Source organism: Neophocaena asiaeorientalis, unplaced genomic scaffold, assembly GCF_003031525.2.
Source record: "Neophocaena asiaeorientalis asiaeorientalis breed wild unplaced genomic scaffold, Neophocaena_asiaeorientalis_V1.1 scaffold362, whole genome shotgun sequence".
Classification (NCBI taxonomy): domain Eukaryota; kingdom Metazoa; phylum Chordata; class Mammalia; order Artiodactyla; family Phocoenidae; genus Neophocaena; species Neophocaena asiaeorientalis.
The window spans coordinates 1,254,998-1,275,337 of NW_020175700.1; the positions used below are offsets into that span (position 1 = coordinate 1,254,998).

Genomic DNA, 20,340 nt, shown 5'->3' on the forward strand with positions numbered 1-20,340 from the left:
AATGTTTAGCACACACAAATAGATGCTACGGAAAATTTACAAATAGGAATCTGCCCCACTACTGCCTTTGAAGATATCCACGTGTGAGCAAAGTGCTCGTTAAGGAGGCCCCATATGAAACAAGGAGGGGGCCACGAACGGAAGCTGCTGTGTAGATAGGAGGAGGGTCCACTCACAGGAGGCTCTCTCTCCGTTGTTCCTGGTGTTTATGTCCCCTTTGCTCTGGCGCCCTTTAGTCCCCGTCACTTCCTCCATGCGGTAGATCTCGGAGACACACAATTTGGGATTGAAAGCAAAGTACATTTTCCCGGCTTTGATGGTCAGGTTGCGGTGGTCCCAGTCCCACAGCTGCTGCAAGTTCTGGTTGTCGAGGACGTAGAAGGAGTAATTCCTAGAAGCACAGAAATCAGCATCAGCACCCTTGCCCTTTGCCACCAGACACCCCATGCTGTGCCTCTTTGCCACAAGGCTCCAGAAAACACTGCCTTTGCGGGTAAGAGATGTAGTTATTAATGGTATCTAAGAAAGAACAGTCACTGTTAACAATAACAACAATATGATTCAAGGACAATATCAAATAGATAAAACACGAATTAATTTGATGACCCCTACTACCAACATTAATGCTTCTCACACTGGAGGATGCTACTCAAATCATTCCCCAGAAATGCCTCTGGTTACTTCTCTGAAGCAGAGTATGTACAATGAGCTTGAAATCAGTCCATGGGAGAACAGATATGCTCTGCTACTCAACCGGAACAGCTTACAAATTTGCTGTAGAAAGTCTGCCATTATCCTTGGGGGTAAATCCCATCCCATCCGTGCTGTCAGCAGCACATGACGGTGTAGGAGAGAGAATGGGACAGGGAGACAGACTCGGGGGTGAACCAACCCTGGGTCAGCTCCCTCCTCCAGATTCACCCCACCCTGAAAAGCCTCAGCCGAAGTCCTCGGGGAAGGTGGGGGAAGATAAATGGCTCCCGATGGGCATTCCCCCAGGCCACCCGTCCAGGCGATCGCAACTCCACGTCCAACAAGTTTAGGGTGCACAAAGCTTATTTTCAGAGGGCTGGGCCCCACCCCGGGAGTTTCTCATTAGGAACTCTGGGTGGGCTGAGAATCTGCATTTTTAACTAGCGCCCAGGTGATGCTGGGACCACACTTGGAGAACCACTGGTCTAACAGACCCTGGGCACCACCGAGGGGCTGGGGGTCCAAAGCCGACCAAGTCAGACATCGGTCCTGCTCCCAGTGGGTGGACACAGAAGCAGTAGACCCAGCTGCTTCTGAAGGAGAGATGGGGGGACAGCCAGCATCGGCAACCACTAGCACTGGCCACCCAGAGACAAACCCATACCCGGGGAGGCAAGAGAGCAGACAGCTCCAGCTTGGGGTCTGGAGAAAGAGCCTTGCAGGTCCTTTCTGTCTGGGTCCATTGGTAAACCAGGCAGGCAGGGTCACAGATGCCATCTGAGTCCTCTGTGCTAACAGGTCTGCTCCCCACAGAACTCAGACCCTTCTCCCCCTCCTATCCCCCAGCCTGTTTCCTTCTGGGGCTCACTCAAGCACCTTCTACAAAACTGAGTCTAAGAACTGGTGCCACATTTTGAGTTATGTCTAGGACCCACTCAGGGATCCAACACATAAACAGTAGAGAAGGAAAGGATCCCAACCTTCTTTCCAGAGCCGGGACAGCCCAGACAGAAGCCCAGAGACCTCCTCTGCCCCGGGTGGTGTCCACTGGGCACCTCTGTGCATCCGGTGAGGTTCACTTACACCCGGACCAGGATCTCTACCAGGACTCTACCCGCCGGTCAGTCCACAGCCTGAGTCTCACTCACTGAGAGCAAAGCAAAAGCTATGATTCCAGTGCTGTGAAGCCCACCGGTACATTTCCCCGGGAATTCATGAGGCATTCAGAGACAGGGGTCCAGGACTATCGATGCCATTTATGAGCTGCACAGCCACAGGCAGGTCACTCAGTGCTTTCTGTAGCTCCGTTTACTCACTTATTGGACAACAAGGGGCACAAACGGTGTCATAGGAGCTCCCTGTCGGTTTTAAGGGCCCAGGAGGAGTTACTGAGCTGAGGTGGGATCTGCTCCCCCAGCCTGAAGCCCAGCCCCTCCACGAGCACCGGGTCACGTAGGTGCAGGTGCTGGGGGTGGGGATCCTGCCCACACAGGGGTGCAATGAGTCCAGAGGCAGCACCTCAGAAACCAAGCCAGGCTCCTCACAAACCCACCTGAGGCCTCGACACATTCACGGCCACCAAGGTGACAAAAACTGGCAAGTCAACAAATCCTTTCCTTTCAGCAAGAGCTCACTCCCCAACATCTGCTGGAAAAGGAATGTAAGACATTGTCCAAAGGAATCTAGACTTGGGCTATGTACCACAAGGCCATGTGTGCAGGAGGGTGGTGTGGCAGGTGGAAGGTGGGGTCCACAGTGCCCCCCCCCACCATCTGCTCCCTCACTGCCAGGCTGCAGGTGATGCTGCTGGGAGAAGGGGTGTCCGCAGAGTTATACAACCGGAGGAGGGGTTCACAGGTGGAGGCAGATGCCTCCTATCATAGGCCACTCTTGCCCTCGGAATACTCCCAGCTCTGAAGGACACTCTGCGGCATCAACACGAACCCCGTGGGTCTGGCTGCTCCCAGGTTCCCAAGTAGGCCACATGGGACAAAATCTCCTTGTTGGTGCAGAAAGCTCTGGGCCGGGAGTAAAGGCCAATTACCCAGGTCAAATTGCTGACTCAACCTAGGACGAGGTTTTTATTTTAGTAAACTAATTTCACTAGCAGAGAACATAACCGCACGGAAAATACCTTCTGAACAAAACATGCTTCTCCCCAGGGGAGGGAGCATGAATTATAAATCAGGAATTTGACAAATGAATGGCAGGCACACTGAAATTCTGTGTATGTGACTAATCACTTTGAAAAGCAAGATTATCTTTTTACAGTAAACATAAACATTTTTTTACAACACTGAGAAGGCCTGGAGCCAGGATACCAATATCAATAAAACCGGGGTGTTATGGAGCTTGTGTAAGCGACAGAAAAATAAAAGTGAAACCCTCAACACAATGATAATCAAGCCATTCACGAGCTGCCTGTCAATACTGCTCTTGTTTTCCCAACCCCAGCTGGAGGCCCGGCTGCCCACACATTCCTTCCACGATCAGGTGAGGATTAAAAGATGGTAAAAGGCAGAAACTTGTCTGCATATCTTCAACACACACATATACACACTTAGATTTTATTGTTCCCTAAAGGAAATGGCTGTTTAAGTCAATTATTCTGTAAATGTGATTTCCTAATTGTTTCTAAGCTGACTGCCTTTACATTCAAAACATATTTTAAAAAATTATCTGTTTATTCTTCTGTCCCTTACACAGGCTCCGTGGTGCCTGGGTTTTATCTATATTGGTATCCTGGCCCCAGCTCTCTTCAAGGTTGCAAAAAATGTTTGTTTCTATGCTTGGGTGGGCCCCATCTGCCAAAATGTAGACCAATGTGGGAGGTTATCTCCTTGAGGACATCTATATATTATCTGCATCAATATTCTAAACGCCCAGCACATACTATACACCTAACTGTTTTATTTATGGCTCCAATCTCAGGGTTGTCCTACTTCTGAGTTGTCAACACCGCCAGCTCCCCGCCTGCTCGAATGATGGGCAGGAAGGATGGGGAAGCAAAGGAAGGCAAACTGCTGAGGATTCGAGTGGTACTTAGAAGACAGCCCCGGGTCCAGGGCTTGGACCACTGCACGTGGGAATCCAAAGATCGGGGTGGAGCGTCATCTCCACTCTCACTAAGCAATAACTCTAGGCAAGGTATTTCTTTGGCTTCTCCCCACCTGGGACAGATGGGGCTGAGGGTGGGGTCTCCAGAACATGGGGGCAGGAAGGGACATTCCCCCCTTTCCAAACTTTACTGACAAATTGGGAAAAAAAAAAAAAAATCATTAGTCCCTTTCACTTCTCAGAGAAAAAACTATGGCCTCTTTTGGGCGGTCCCTCGGTGGCATCAGAACCCAGCACATGGGGGCTTGTCTCTAGCAGTCGAGCCATCTGCAACTGATGCAGGATTTGGTCTTTTCACATATGCTGCCTCCAACCTGTCTGCAACGAATTGCTTTATACCACGTCCAATCTCCCCCAGAGTTCAATATTTACACCAGCCTCGGAGGTTCAGCAAGGGTAGGAATTTATATTCAAGTGGCACTAGGCACCAAACAGAGACTCTGAAAACGTTTCCTCTTTGAGGGTTTTAAAAACAGCTTTACTGAGGTATAATTTATCTACCAAAAAAATTCACTCATTTTAAGTGTACAGTTCCAGAAGCTTCAGTAAATTCACACAGGTGTCTAACCATCACCACGATGCATTTTCAGAACATTTCCGTCACGCCAAAGTTCTTCATTCCCGATGGTGGTCAAGCTCCAATTCCATCCCCAGCTCTTCACTGATCTGCTTTCTGCCTCCATAGTTTTGCCTTTTCTACAAAGCACATACTAATGGAATCACAAAATGTGTAGCCTTTTGTGTCTGGCTTTTTTTCACTTAGCCTAATGTTTTTGAGGTTCACTCATGTTGTTACATTATTGTTGGGCAGTAATTGTGCCACATTTTATTTATCCATTTATCTGCTGATGGACATTTGGATTGTTTCCAGTGGGGTATTTTGGTGGTGGGGGGGGGTTGGTATCATGAATAACACTGCTATGAGCAATCACATACAAGTCTTGTGTGGACATGTTTTCATTTCTCTTGGGTAGATACAGGGGTAGAGCCTGGAACTGCTGAGTCACATGTCTGAGTGTATATTTTTTGGAAGTCTGGAAGAAGTGTTAAAGTATAGCCATGTTGCAACCTAATCTTAGAGTTGCAAGAAGGCAGAATAAAGCACAAAGTGTTGCAAAGTCAAGTGGTGGGAACATGAGCAGAGATGCCTAACTGCATCCAAGAATTCCAATTCTTATAACCCACCACCTCCATCTACTCTTATTCTTTTCAGGGCAACAATCCTTGGTGGCACCAACAAATTTGAAATTTTAATTCATTTATCTGATGTATCACAAAATACGCTTGTTCAAATAAGGGAATTTTTTCAGAGAACAGAAATACTCTCTTTCTTATTCAAGGGCTTAAAAATTAGCCATTTCATAGGAATCCTGTACATGTGTATTCCAAAATCCATTTCTTTCCAAAATAGCACAACCTTGATCTTTTTTTTTGCGGTACGCGGGCCTCTCACTGTTGTGGCCTCTCCCGTTGCAGAGCACAGGCTCCAGATGCGCAGGCTCAGCAGCCATGGCTCACGGGCCTAGCCGCTCCGCGGCATATGGGATCTTCCCAGACCGGGACACGAATCCGTGTCCCGTGCATCGGCAGGTGGACTCTCAACCACTGCGCCACCAGGGAAGCCCAACCTTGATCTTCTTAATCTCTAAGGTTATCACTCCAGAAACACATCACCTTACACAGAGTAATGTCCTCAAAGAAGCCTTGGCCATCCGAATTCTTCTGGACAAACTGAAGACTGCCTATGTTGTCCGGCCCCTTTCTCCAGAGACCAGCAGCCCTGCTGTCTGTTCCGATGTGATTTTGCCTATGTCTGTCACCAGCCTGGACATCAAATTCCAGAATCAGCTCACTGTGAGTGAGGACTAAGAGTTCTACTCCAGGTAACGTTCTTCAATTTCATACTCTGGACTTGACTGTGTGGTCTGGGCTACTCAGGAGACATTTGGAGATGGGTCTCAGTTCCAGTTTGGAAAGCTAAGGGTAACACATACAAAGGATCTCTGTACTACAAATTTGTCTGTTCTCCACCAGAACAAAAGGCTACAAAACTTTCTTCCCACTGAACCAAATGGAAGCATTGGTTATGAGAGATACAAGAAAAATCATACTTTAAGGAACAGTGTGACAAGAAAATATTTAGGCAAAAAAATCAAAGGGCTTTGGGGATATGCTTCTGAGAAGGAATAAAGGGGTAAAATAGTGGTTTCCAATCTTTGCTGCACATCGAAATTACCTGGGAATCTTTTGAAAAGCAATGATGCTTGGATCCCACCCCCAAACATTTTGATTGAATTGGGACAGAGTGCAACTTGGGCATCAGGATTTCTTAAAAGCCCCCAGATGATTCTAATGTAGAGCAAAGTGTGGGAACCCGTGGGGTAAAAGTCATCTTGGCTTACACCAAAAGCACACTCAAGTGAAATGTTCTATTGACACTCTGGTAACTCAAAAGCCCTGAAAAGGTTCCACTGCCTATCCAAATTATAACCTCCATACCTGGGTGCATAACAGCTTACATAATTCTCCTACCACCTACCTCTCCAGTATTATTTGCCAAACAGGTCCCAGGATGCCCCAACTCGTTGCCTTTGCTGCTGCCGCCTGTCCTGAAATGCCTTTCTTTACCCTCTGCTTTTTGCTGTTTCTGGAAACCCTCCAAGGCCCATCTCAAAAGCCACCTCTTCTCAGAAGCCTGTCTGATCTTCTTCTTCTTTTGTTTTTGTTTTTTAATGTTTTTTTGATGTGGACCATTTTTAAAGTCTTTATTGAATCTGTTACAATATTGCTTCTGTTTTATGTTTTGGTTTCTTGGCCAGGAGGCATGTGGGATCTTGGCTCCCCGACAAGGGATCGAAGCCGCGCCCCCTGCGTTGGAAGGCAAAGTCTTAACCACTGGACTGCCAGGAAAGTCCCCTGTCTGATCTTCTTAATCAGATACCTGACTCTTTTTCATGCCCATGGCATGTGTCTTTTCTTTCCCTGTAGCACCCTGCAAGTTCTGCTCGGCACTGCTGGCATTTATCTATTCATCATCTACCTTTCTTCTCTTCCTCCCTCTGACTCTTCACTTTTATTTCAGGTTTGAGCAGAAGACTGTCTCTTTTTATAGCTCATTTTGCATTCTTTTAAAAAATTTATTTATTTTTATTGAAGTATAGTTGACGTACAATATTATATAAGTTTCATGTGTACATATAATGATTCACAATTTTTAAAGGTTATATTCCATTTATAGTTATAAAATATTGGCTATGTTCCCTGTGTTGTACAATATATCCTTGTAGCTTATTTATTTTATATGTAATAGTTTGTACCTCTTAATCCCCTACTCCTAAATTGCCCCTCCCTCCTTCCGTCTCCCCACTGGTAACCACTAGTTTGTTCTCTGTATCTGTGTGACTCTTCCCTTCTTACAGGAGTGAGGGGAGTAGGCAAAGGGGCTGGACCTAACCCTCTTCCTACATCTGAGAAATACAGAATTGAGTTGTTGCTACTGGTCACACCTGATACAAAGCCAGTAGGGGTCTTCATCACAAGCAAGGATGACCCATACATTTTTGGTCATGGGTGAGGAAGGCAGCTCAGAGAACACAGCTCCCATCAAGAGAGGCAAGGTTCTCAAGCTCTATCTAAAGAGAGAGCCTCCAAACAATGGCAGGCAGGAATCCAAGGCTAGAAGCCCAGCATCCTCAGAGCTACAAGGGCTACTAACCAGCAGCAGGTTCACCATTGCCCTTCCCTGACACCTAAAGTACTATCAGCAGGGCAGGGGCCTGAAGCTTAGCTGAGCTTGGAAGTGGCCCAAACACCTAAGCAATGACATACATCTGTACGAAGACCCCACTGGGACTTTGGGTTTTACACATGATTCAGATAATGAGAAATACATCATAAATATTCTTGCAAATAAAAATCACACTTTAATTTTCAGCTACATTCAAGTGCCTGATACTTTTAGTTAACACACAGCTGAAAGGTAATCACATCATGTAATAATTCCTAATAAAAATGAATTAAACTCTCCTGTTAGCTTTCCCCTCTATGTATATCACTTGCTCAGCCTGGAAAAAAAAAAAAGAATGTGTATCCTCAAGCAGCAGTAAAGCTTGCAGGTACCAATACGCCAAAGCAAAAGTGCTTACCAACACCAGGGTTTCCAGAAGCACAAACCTACTTGGAGGAAAAAAAATAAAAGAACTGTGCTAAAATTCACTTTAAAATTTAATACAACCAACAGTAACACCATCACCTCAAATTGGCAGAGCCTCGGTTTGCCATGTCGGTGACCTGGGACACTTGGGCTGGGCACAGTGGCAGCCTCCTTGGATTTGCCAAAAGAAAGACATTTTTCTAAAGAATCACTGTTCCCAGCGGGGAGGACAGTGTGCTTTTCAAGGATGGAATGAAGAGCTGCCCTCTCTCTTTAGCTATATCAGATGATGGAATTTTAAGAATTTAAGACTGACCAAGAGTGAGTCTGAGAAAAAGCAGGAAGGCTGTAAGGAAACCCTTATGCGGTAACTTTATCCAGTCGGGGCACATAAATCAGCAAGGACAACCTTTCTCATGACCTTCCCACCTCTTGCTTTCCTAAATTATTTCCCCAAATTCTCTTTAGAAGGAATTAACTCATTAATGGATGTCTTCTTTTATTTCAAAGCATTAGCTTAAAGCCAGGCAAGAGCTGTGTTTAAAGAGGGGGGTGGTCGGTGAAGAGAAGCATGTACGCAAAGGAACACCTGGGCTAAGTGCTGGAGAGAAATTGCGCGTGCAGGAAGCACCCGCTTTTATTCCTCCTCTGGTGAAAGGCCTCCGGCTAGTTTAAAACCCTTATCACAAAGCACGTCTCTGCAGAAGACAAAAATTCTATGAGTAGCACAAATCCTACAAGCTGATCAATAGAAACAATTCTGTGAATCAAGATTTCTTTGTAACAAAATGAACTGTTCATATGCCTCCAAATCTCTGATGTTCTAATACATCTGAAAAGATGGAATGGCTTTTACGTAGTGGACTACAGCACCCTGAGGCAGATAAGGGACCCATAAATGATGATTTCATGGAGAGGTAAGCACTTCAGACCCACTCCCAGTGCTTTTGGCAGAAACAGCCCCTACTGCAGCCCCATCTGCTGCTTTGCTGGCCACAGTCAGACACGTAACCCTGGATGGGTCACAACCCAGTCCTGAGGACGGAGAATTGTGACTACACGAGACCCCATGTGAGGAGGTGGGTCCTCACTCAGGGCTCCCGCACTGCTGTCATTTTCACTTCTTCTTTTTAATGAGAAAGGGCTCTTCCCTTAGAAACACAGAACTTTAAAATGCAGGCTGCTTACTCTGTGGTGGGAGAATGTCAGCTTGTGAAATTTGGAGCACTTACCCCTCTAGTTGCTCCTCTCCTAGGATCTGGCGAAGGTTCTTCAGGAAGGACAAGGAGACCAAGGCATGGGAGTGGCGGATCTTCACGTAGCCCGTCACGATCTCGATGAGTCCCATGAAGTTCTCCAGTTCCGAAGCGATGTTGTCTACGGTAAGGGGGGGCCATGTTACTGAGCATCCACTAAGCGTGAGCGGGGCGGACACACTTGGTTTCTCGCAAACAAGTGTGGAGAGCAATTCAGTGCGGATCTTGTTTTCATGGTGCCACTGAGGTGCTCGAGCTTCACAGGACCCTTGTCCCTTGTCAAAAGTGCGTTTCCCTAAGCTTGGCTTTCAACACCCTCGCCTGGGATGGGGCCCCCAAGGCCAGGGAAGGGGAGTTTCTAGAAGGCTGGGTACTGCAGCTCCCAGGCTGATTAACAGAATGTAGTATCATAAACACCAGACTGCCATTTAGCAAATGCGGGCACATCTAGGGAAGTTCTTTAATATACTCTGTCAACAGACAGTGCTGCCTCCAAAGTACAAGGGCATGACTAAATAAACAACATTTCCTCGGTCTCATTAGGAACTGCTTTTGCCACATTTCTAGTTCCTAAGATACAGGGATCTATATTTAAAGCTTCCATCTTACTAAGACTGGAAGAAAATGCACCAAAACGTTAACAATGGTTATCAGCAGGTAATTTAAAAAAATTCATTTCTATGCTTCTACGTTTTCTACAATGCACATTCATAACTCTGACACATATAAAATAGTTGGGAACATCGTTGCTAATAGATGTGTAAAAATGACAAGATGTATAAACAGTGTATTTCCTTTAATTTTGTAGCCTATTTTTTTCTCACAGTAAATAAAAAACATAAACTTCAACTTAGGCCAAAATTATAACACATACTATAATGAATTGGGTGTGGTTCAACTAACAGAATTTTACTGTGTATGATTTGTGAAGGCTTACTTAATAAGAGGTTCTCTTTTGCTTTCAATTGATAAACATCAAAGAAAAAGTGTACTGTCCTCCAGGGTAACACCCTACATTTATGGACAGCTTGATGGTTTTCCAAGAGAAATGAAGGAGAAATTCAAGTTGTAAAGACTAGCGGTTGCCTGCAGTTGATGTTTCAAGGAAAAGATCATGAATTTTAAATGTGGGGCGGGGGGCTTCCCTGGTGGCGCAGCGGTTAAGAATCCACCTGCCAATGCAGGGGACCTGGATTCAAGCCCTGGTCCGGGAAGATCCCACGTGCCACAGAGCAACTAAGCCCGTGCACCACAACTACTGAGCATGCCCTCTAGAGCCCGTGAGCCACAACTACTGAGGCTGCGTGCCATGACTACTGAAGCCCATGTGCCTAGAGCCCACGCTCCACAACAAGAGAAGCCACTGCAATGAGAAAAGCCTGCGCACCACAACAAAGACCCAACACAGCCAATAAATAAATAAAATAAAATTTAAAAAAATCCTCACGGTCAAAATCTGAAAGATTTATTTTAAAAATAAATAAATAAAAAAATGTGGGGCAGGACTCATGCCTTCTAGTAAGGCTGAGGAAGGACCTTTCCAATGAGATGTCTAACCGATTTCCTGTGGTGGCTATAAACTGGAAGACACATTTCATCGTCATGCACAAATATGTACCAATTCCTTCTCAAATTATACTTCTCCATGGATTTAATTCATGGATTACATTTTTATCTTGAGGATAGGAATATAAGAAAAAAATAAGGGTTAGCCATTTAAAGGATATGTTCTAGGGAATGAGGAAATCTTTTTTAAAAATTAAGAAATCTTGGGCTTCCCTGGTGGCGCAGTGGTTGAGAGTCCGCCTGCTGATGCAGGGGACGCGGGTTCGTGCCCCGGTCCGGGAGGATCCCACATGCCGCGGAGCGGCTGGGCCCGTGACCCATGGCCGCTGGGCCTGCGCGTCCGGAGCCTGTGCTCCGCAACGGGAGAGGCCGCAACAGTGAGAGGCCCGCGTACCACAAAAAAAAAAAAAATAATAATAATAATAATAAAAATTAAGAAATCTAGTAAGTGCAAAAAGAATAAAACTGCAGAATACCATGAAAGCAAGAAAATTCTAGCTGTGTGGAAACAAAGTTATCTCTGTTGTAGAGGAGTGAAAGGTGTTGTGAAAATCAAGGGCTATCCAAAAATTCAAAAGAACTAAGCAGAAAACTTGTTGCTGCCATCTCTAAACCATAAGAATAGAGCTCACTTATTGTACAAATAGTATTAAGGAAAAGTAAATGCGCAGAATAAACAGGACATTTTTGCCCCTCAGACTATAAAAAAAAAGAAAAAAACTTCTTCACAAAAGGATTTAGAAAAAAATTCCTTTCAACCTCAACTCCTTCTTATTATATTTCTCTTAGCTTACAAAATTATCAGTACCTTCACCAAGTGGTTCCAGTTGTGGAGAACTTAAGGCACCGTTACTAGAAGCCCTTGTCAATTACAGATCAGAACTGAAAGTATCACCAAATAAGTCAACAGGAAATGCTTCACACAAATGCAATTACCAGGAATGCCATCTACTGCAAATAATGGGGATCCTGTAGAGGGTGAGATCGAAGCTTTAAATGCATGATGACATACATATACTTTTATCTCTTTTGGTTCTCCGAAATAAATTTGGAGATCGGCCACTTTTGGACTGAATAAAATTTTAAAATGATATCATTAAACTCTTCCCTTGCTCAGTATCTTCAATATATCCAAGTAACCAAGACTCTGGACTTAAAGCTCTGTGGACTTGGCTCCGGCTGGAGACTGCTGAGTCACATCTTTGATCCATCGGTCTCTTCTGGGGTTTGTACGTGTTTGGATGTGTGTATCCTGCGTAAGATGTGACTTAAGAAAGATGAGGGATGACCCTCTGAAGAAATAAATGCTGTGCCAATGGCTAAAAATCAGACGGCCTTTCAATCTGTTTTTTATCTTTAAGGGAAACTCAAAGGAGGGGCATTGAGCATGAGGCTTACGCACCATGTTGTTTTTCTAGGCCCATATTTTAGTTGTGAGTCATGGATGAGTAGGAGAAGCATCAACAAAAGAAAACCAAGAGATCTGGCCCTCTCTTCCAGGGAGATGGAGTACTTACTGCCACGTCTGATATTAATGAGTAGATTGCCCTTGAAGATGGTGCATCCTTGGAGCATCTGAGCAGAAGTGACAGAATCAATGGTCTTTGTCTTTTTCTCTTCCTCACACACTTTGGGACAAGGGCCTTCGCAAGGGATGCAGTACATGCTGTTGAAAATAAACCAACCCAAAACACAGAGAGCTGAGTCTGTCTTCTTGCATTAAAAAAAATCATAAAGATATGCTTTTATTCTAGGTGTCTTTACAGTCCACATTACAAAAAGCAACTGGTGGAAGCATTCAAGTGGTCACACTGTTTCTTATCCCCAAGCCTACCCAGGATAAGCCACTCAAATTGCAACCAAAAGGAGAAACTGCCTACAAAGGAAAAGCATGCTGCCTGTTTCCAGACAAAACACATGATACACCCTTGAGACATGTGTGTATCATAGGCTGGGACTGGTGAGCCAGCTGGTCCCATGTGGGAGAAACAGCTTTGCAGAAAGAAAGCACCTGGGGCTCCCAAGAAGAACAGAACTGTTCTCTGATGTTGTGGTCCCTGCTGGCACACCCTGGAGGAGGCACGGGGAGAGTGGACAGGGACAGCAAAGGGACGGCAGAGTCTCTGCCACTAACGGGAATCTAACTCCTGCAGCCAGCGGTCCAGCAAAGTCCAATGAGGGATTCCAAAAGGCATGTGCTATAGCACAGATCCATTACTTTCTTGCTAAAGCACAACTGAAATAATTTCTTGACAGTGTTTGGCAGAAACTTGTAAATTGATCCAAGTGTTGTTTTCGCTGCATACACAATAAAAACAAGGAACTTCCATTACTTTGTAATAAGCTCCTATTTCACATGCAATCTTGAACATGCCACAAACCACCAACAGTCAGGGACCAGTGAGTGACGCTGGCACTTTTCCTGCTTACCTACCCTTATTTAGGAAACAGTGGACAAAACACTAATCCAGCTGCTGAACCACAGAAAGTTGGGTCAATTTCCAAACAAATAAATGATACAACATTATGGGATGTGTGTGTACTAGGACGGTGAATTGGAGAGCCACTATATTTACATGACGGTTCTTGAATGATCGTTCAAACTTCGTGAAGTGAAAAACAGTCAAGGAAACAGTGTAAGTTATAGCTCTTAGCATTAAGTACCCCCACCCCGAACCTTACTGCATATTTAAGGCAAAGATGAAGGGTTTTGTTTAAAAGCTTATAGATAAATAAAATTTCCCTGCTGTTTTCTTATTTCATATTGGGAGAACAGGAGGCAAGGTTTCCAAAGGAACTGGGCCAACCATAGCAACGGAGGTTTCTCCCTTCTCTAACATCACACTCAACATGCTCACTTCTAGAGTAGGTAGCAGCTTTTCTTCAGTACTCTTTGTTGTCTTTTATTGCTTCTAATTTACCTACAAACCAGATAATGCCCCACCTCCCTTTTTAAACACTTTTTATTTTGAAATAATTACAGACACACAGAAAGTTGCAAAAATAGTACAGAAAGGTTCTGAGTACCCTTCACCTGGTTCCCCCAATGGTTGCATCTTACATAATGATAAAGCAATATCAACACCAGGAAACTAACACAGGTACAATGCCTGCATATACTTACATGTCATCTTATCACCTGTGTAATCGCCATAACCAGCTAGCCCATCACCACAAACATCTCCCTTGTGCTACCTGTACAGTCACCCTGCCCCCACATCTCTAACTCATGGCAACCACTGATCTATTCTCCATCTCTATTATGTTGTTATTTTGAGAATGTTATATAAATGCAATCATATGGTGTGTGACCTTGTGAGATTGGCTTTTTTCACACAGCATAACGTCCTTGAGATCCATCCATGCTGTGTGTGTTTGAATGGTTTGTTTCTCTATATTGTTGATTGATATTCCATGGTGTGATGGATCACGGTTTGCTTAGCCGTTTACCTATTGTGGAGCATCTGTGCTGTTTCCAGTTTTTGGCTGTTACAAATGAAGCTGCTACAAATAACTGTGTACCTGTTTTTGTGGGAACCTAAGTTTTCATTTCTCTGTGATAAATGTTCAGGAGTGTAACTGGGTTGTAGGTTAAGTGTATGTTTAGTTCCCCCTGACATTTTATTCAAATAGCAATTTCTGAACCAAACACCTTTCTTAAAATGTCTAGGAATCATCCAGCACTTAAAAAAAAAGGTTTTTCTAAGAAAGTGCTCTGATTACACGTTGATAGTTTAAGCGTCCTCAAATCCATTCGGGTATACACAGTATTAAAAAATAAATATTTTGAAGTAAGGGTCAAATAGCTCTTAAAGGCTGAGAGGGGGATTTATTAGTTCTTGACGGCATTTTATTTTAAAGTGTAAAAGGGAGATCTGTAGCTTTGAACAGACTGTAAGCATTGGTAGGAAAAATAACAGCTCAATTCTTTGAAAAATGAATTACAGTAGAAGAAACTGTCACAGTGCACAGCACATCCCACTTTGCCCGCTACTCTGGCAGCTGCAGATGACTGAATGCCTCCAGACACCACAGGAAACTCACCCGAAAGGCAAAGAAGTTATGACCCAAGGCCATGCACCAGCTGCCTCATCTTGGCCCCCACCCCTGGGGAGGAACTGTGGCTGAGCCTTAACTGGGTTCCAGGCACTGCCCAGGGTACTGGCAAAGCCTTTTTAAGTTCTAGGGCTGCCAATAAAATGTGAGTAAAATGTGGCATACTTATTTTGGGTGGAATATGTATACTCTCCAGTTCACTGGCATCCCTGGCACATTTACCATTTTAAAGTATTTAAAGTAACTTTTACTATAATAACCGTTACAGAAATGATGACAGGTAGAGAGCTCTACATTTAATTTTTTGAAATAATGTGAGCTTTACCTTTGATTTGAAGTTAAGCCTACGGAAGGAGCAACATCTCCAAATATTACACCAGAAACAGATTCCCCTTTACCAAGACTTGCTTGATGAGGTTTGCAGAAACAGAAGGCAGCAAACAGAAGGGAAGTTACACGTTATACTCAAAATGAATGTTTCCTTTTCCAATGGTATTTTATATTTGTAGAATAGTTTTATTTTGAAGAACCTCGAAACGTAAGGATCCTCTGGTGCTAATCACGAAGTAGGCATTTAGTCCATTACAACAGAATTACTCTCTCCTAAGAGTTCTCTGCTCTGCGCCAGAGGAGGAAACAGCATCCCCAAATCTCTAGTCTTCTCTTGCTTCCAGGGTTATAGTCCTGTATTTTGTAACAATTCTGGCATTGCTTTTTCAAAAACTTAAAACCAATGACAAATTCACAGAAGTCCAGTTGGCATGCATGAGAGGGATGCTGTTTGCCGTAAGGAACTTCTTTGCTTCCCAAGAGAAGTCTCAATGTTCAGGAAGCAAAATGAGAGAGACAGAGAAAACTGAGGGAGGTGAAGGGTACGTGTGTGTGTAGGAGGTGCTGATGGAACAAACTGCTTGCTCTTAGCGGCAGCTAGTTCAGGCAGGACGGGAGCCAGTGCTAAGAGACTTTGGAGGCCTGCTCACTGCCTTAAGGATGCTTGGTGGGCTTGCCGTGTCTTCCTTCCCGCACTCCCAAAGCCTTCACTGGTCTAGTGTTGAGTAGCATTGAGGGTGAGAAAACCTCAACCTACAGTCTCCCCCACCGGCCTGCTGCTGGGGGTGGCAGCCCTGCATGTGCACAGGGGGTCAGTGACCTCCGGGGACCTGAGCCCGCAAATCAGGTACTTAATTCCAAATGGCCAGGCAGTAGGCTTTCAAACCAAAAAAACTCCCCATTGCTCTTAGAGTCATCATAAACTGAAGTTATACCAGCCCTCTGCGGTGGCCCCTCTCCCTTAACCTTCCCAGGGTCCCACCCAGATGGAGCCACTGGCAACACCAACCTTTCTGCCCCCCCGGGCCCCAACACTAACCTCTGGCTGCCGTTGCGGATGAAGCCCGACGGGCAGTCCTGCATGCACTCGCCGTCGTGGATCACGAAGCCCTCGGAATCGCTGCTCTCAGCGTTGGGGATGTTGGCGCAGAAGTCACGGTCCACACAACGCCAGCCCTCGAAGCGGTAGGTGTTGGGCGGGCAGCTGGGCACACAGACACCGGCGTAGTAGTAGTGGCGGCAGGCCACGCAGGCCGTGTCGTTGTCGGGCGCGCTGCAGCTGCCCAGGCACTCGGGGTGGCAGCACTCGTGGTTCTCCGTGCACGCCCGCTTCCCGCACGTGCTCGGGCACACTGTGGGTGACAGGCAGGGTGTGAGGCTGGCTGAGAGCCAGATCGCTCCACCTGGCACAATCCAACCCATCAACCACAACGCCATCCCCAAATGGAACGTCACTGGGCATTGGACTTGAATCAACAGTATTACATATTGAGAATTTCATTAAGGCAGGGAGCAAATACTCTGCGTTTGGAGTCAGGCGAGCAGGGTTTAATATCTAGCCTCTCCTATTTGACTATGTTTGGTCTTGGAGGAGTCCTTACCATCTTTGACCTTGATCCTCTCTTCTCATCTACAGAATGGGGTAATAATACCCATCTTGAAAGGTTACCTGTGGCATGCGTGACACCGTGGAAGCCCTATGTGGACAATACAGTTTATTATTACCTTAGAACGCATTATATGTGCTACTTAATCTGCATTTTGCATATGTTCCTTATTGAAATATCTTGAAAAGCCTTAGTGTGCAGAAATGCTCATTTATTTTTGAAATGGTTAAACTAGAATATGCTAAAGATGATACCATTCAGGCTGACAAAATAGCTTTATAAAAGTTTGTGCATGCCTGTATCATATCAAAGGTCTTACCCCAAATAAGCAATGATATCTCAACCTAATATATCACAGAGAAGTCCCCATGTCTGATGGTAATTCTCAAATATAAGAAAGTGGGTGGGTGGGCAGTGTCTCGATCTCAGAGGACCGTAGGATATTATAAACTATCTACTCTGACTCCCTCTATGCTAAAGTTAAGTGAAAGCAGTGTCTAAAAACAAGAGAGGCACAGTTTTTGTCCCAAATAGATGAGCTGGCATTTATTTCCATAACAATGCTGTAAGGATCACACTCTAGGGGCTGTTCGCCTTACTAGCCAGTGAAGTGTAAGTCAACAAAGTATGAAATCTGGTTTGCATTATATGCTTCCTACTTTTTCCTTGAGTTGGAAAACAACAGAAAATTATTTAAATATGTATATTATTGACTCTGACATGCATTATTTAGTGAAGATTCTATTATTTTCTTTATAATAAAAAAGATGAAAAAATCAGAGATCATAGATAAGAAAATACATAGAATATCTAGTCCGCTTGATCACAATGTCATCTTATCAGTACCTCCATGGAGACCCTCCCAGATCATTTCCTACGCATGTGCATGCACATGTAAATATCTATAAAAAAGGATCAAGTCATTCTGAAAGCATTTTTTGGCATAACATACTGTGAATTCAACAATAATTTAACAGCTGCGTTGCATGCCATAACACAGTGTATCGTAAGTTATAATCAGTCTCCTACTATTAGACATTTCATTTATTGCCAACATTTTATTAGTACAATGAGCACTCAATCTTCATGAGAATTCTTAATTATTTCAGTAGAATCAATTTCCAGAGTTAGCCTTGCTGGGTCAAACTGTCCTCTGGGAAGTTGGTACCAATTTACACATCCACTAGCTGCATGGAGGAGTACCCTATTTTACTGCCAAGAGGTGCATTTAAAAACAGGTATCAGAACCTGGACATTCAAATGAATACTATCACCTCAGAAGAAACAGACAAATTCTCATGATACTGTCAGGCTTAAAATAATTTTGCAAGTTTCTTATCTGATCATCATTTTTGGCTGAGACAAATAGGTGGCCTTCCATTATTTATTCTTATCTATTTTGGTAATAAAACCTTGATTTTTAATCGGGCATTTTGCCACCCGGTTACATATTATATCTCCCAGCCTCTCTTGTAGCTAGAAGTGACCTAAATTCTAGGCAGAACTTTTGGGGTGGAACTTCCCAGAAGAGTCCTTAAAGCAGAGGGGGTACATCTTTCCTCCTCATTGCTGGCTGGAATGCAGGTGTAATGCCTGAAGCTCAAGCAGCCATCTTGGGCCATGAGGTGACACATTAAGAACAGTGGAGGGTCTTCCCTGGTGGTGCAGTGGTTAAGAATCTGCCTGCCAATGCAGGGGACACGGGTTTGAGCCCTGGTCCGGGAAGATCCCACATGCCGTGGAGCAACTAAGCCTGTGCGCCACAACTACTGAGCCCGCGAGCCACAACGACTGAGCCCACGTACCACAACTACTGAAGCCCATGCGCCTAGAGCCCATGCTCTGCAACAAGAGAAGCTACCACAATGAGAAGCCCACGCACCACAACAAAGAGTAGCCCCCACTTGCCGCAACTAGAGAAAGCCCACATGCAGCAATGAAGACCCAAAGCAGCCATAAATAAATAAAACAACTCATTAAAATCTATTAAAAAGAACAGTGGAGCATGATAAAAGGAACTTGGTCCTTCATGACTGTGTAGCCAGTAGGCTAACCCTGGACTGCTTACCTCTAGATTTCCTTACATGAATAAGAAATAAACTTGTGTCTTGTTTAAGCACCTGCTATTTGTTAGATGCAACTGAACGAATCCCAACTGAGAAGTGTCTTCAGAGCCAGTGTATAATATAAGCAAAGAAGAAGACTGTTCCTGTTGGTCTATGTCATTTTTGTTTACCAGAATTGCCTCTCAATGACTTCTGCCTGTTTCCAAAAACTAATCTATCCAACAGATTACAAGGAGTAAAGATCTCTAGTCACGCCAAAAAGGTACATTGTTGTAGGAGCTCCTAAAACGTTGGGATACATATACAGTCTACCAAGGGGATCATCCTGAAGTTGATAGCACCAATTTGAATGTACAAGCTTAGTGTATTTGCAGTAAATGCACACACACACACCACACACACTTCACTCTCAAATCTCACACTTAATCTAATAATCACATAGATTAAATGACTGTTTAAGTTCAAATATATCCATTACAGAAGTAACCTCAATGCCCAAGATCTAAAGAAACAATAAAATTGCAAACCCTTAAGTTCAAGTTTTTAAACTAAAAACAAGAGAACTTAAGTCCGCCTATCCTTCATTTAATCATCCATTTAGCAACTATTTATTGAATGTGCGCTGCACCTGTGTGCCAGACCCTGTTCTTAAGAGATGGACAATACACCAGGTAAGAACAGGAGTGTATAGTGGTGTACAGCCTGCCCAGGGAACCTGGGTTCCCGGGAAGGCTTCACAGAGGTGTGGAGGCCGGAACTGAAAGCTGAAAGCTGAGGAGGATAAGAGTAACACAGATGAAATCACATGTAAATGTGTGTAAAAGCAACTGAGTTGCTGTGGTGGGAGAACTGGGTACTCGTGAAGATGGCAGGGGTCCAGTAACAGGTGATGCTGGGAGAGAGGAGGGGGGCAGCTCAAAGAAGCATGGTAGGCCTGTCTGAGGGGTTTAGGCTCTTTGGTGGATAACGGACATCACAAAGCTTTTGGGCAGGAGAGCGATGTGGTCTAATTTTCATATTTGAAAGGTCATCTGGCAGCAACACAGAGGGTTATGATGACCAGAGGGGGCAGAGCTAAAAGAAGAGGGATGAAGCCAGAGGAGAAATGTTATGCTGTCCCTACAAAGTTCATGTTATATAATGGATCTGTGAGGTTCACATAGTTAAAGTGAAACTAGCTGTAGAAACCATGCTCACGGTGTCACAGCACAAACCTGCCGATTGAGCACACACCCCATTCAGAGCACTGAAGTCCCCGGAGCTGCTCATCAGCCATCAGCCACCACCAGGCTTTGTGTTTGGAGGAAGGAAAATTGATTAAGAATCTTACGATCATCATCAGAGACTAACTAGGAACAATATTTACTTGTAAAACCCTTCTTTCCTTGCTTACAATTTGAATAAAATGCTATATAAAATGACGAGTAGCAGACATCAATATTAAAAAGCTATTAATGTAGTATTAAAAACTAAGAGCATTTAAAATAACAGAAAAA

At 44.4% G+C, this 20,340-nt stretch overlaps 1 protein-coding gene across 5 annotated transcripts in view; it reads right to left on the reverse strand.

Moving 5' to 3' along the window:
* The window catches only part of IGF1R (insulin like growth factor 1 receptor), a 303,286-nt gene that overhangs the window by 49,793 nt on the left and 233,153 nt on the right, over positions 1-20,340 (reverse strand). For all 5 annotated transcript variants that reach the window (XR_003001377.1, XM_024732051.1, XM_024732050.1 and 2 more), the window contains 4 exons: positions 16,211-16,523; positions 12,303-12,451; positions 9,196-9,340; positions 177-391 (listed from right to left, as the gene is read on the reverse strand). Coding sequence is in view for 4 of the 5 variants with exons in the window: in XM_024732051.1 (XP_024587819.1) it covers positions 177-391; positions 9,196-9,340; positions 12,303-12,451; positions 16,211-16,523 (822 nt within the window). In the remaining variant the exon portion in view is untranslated. The remainder of the gene's footprint in view (positions 1-176; positions 392-9,195; positions 9,341-12,302; positions 12,452-16,210; positions 16,524-20,340) is intronic.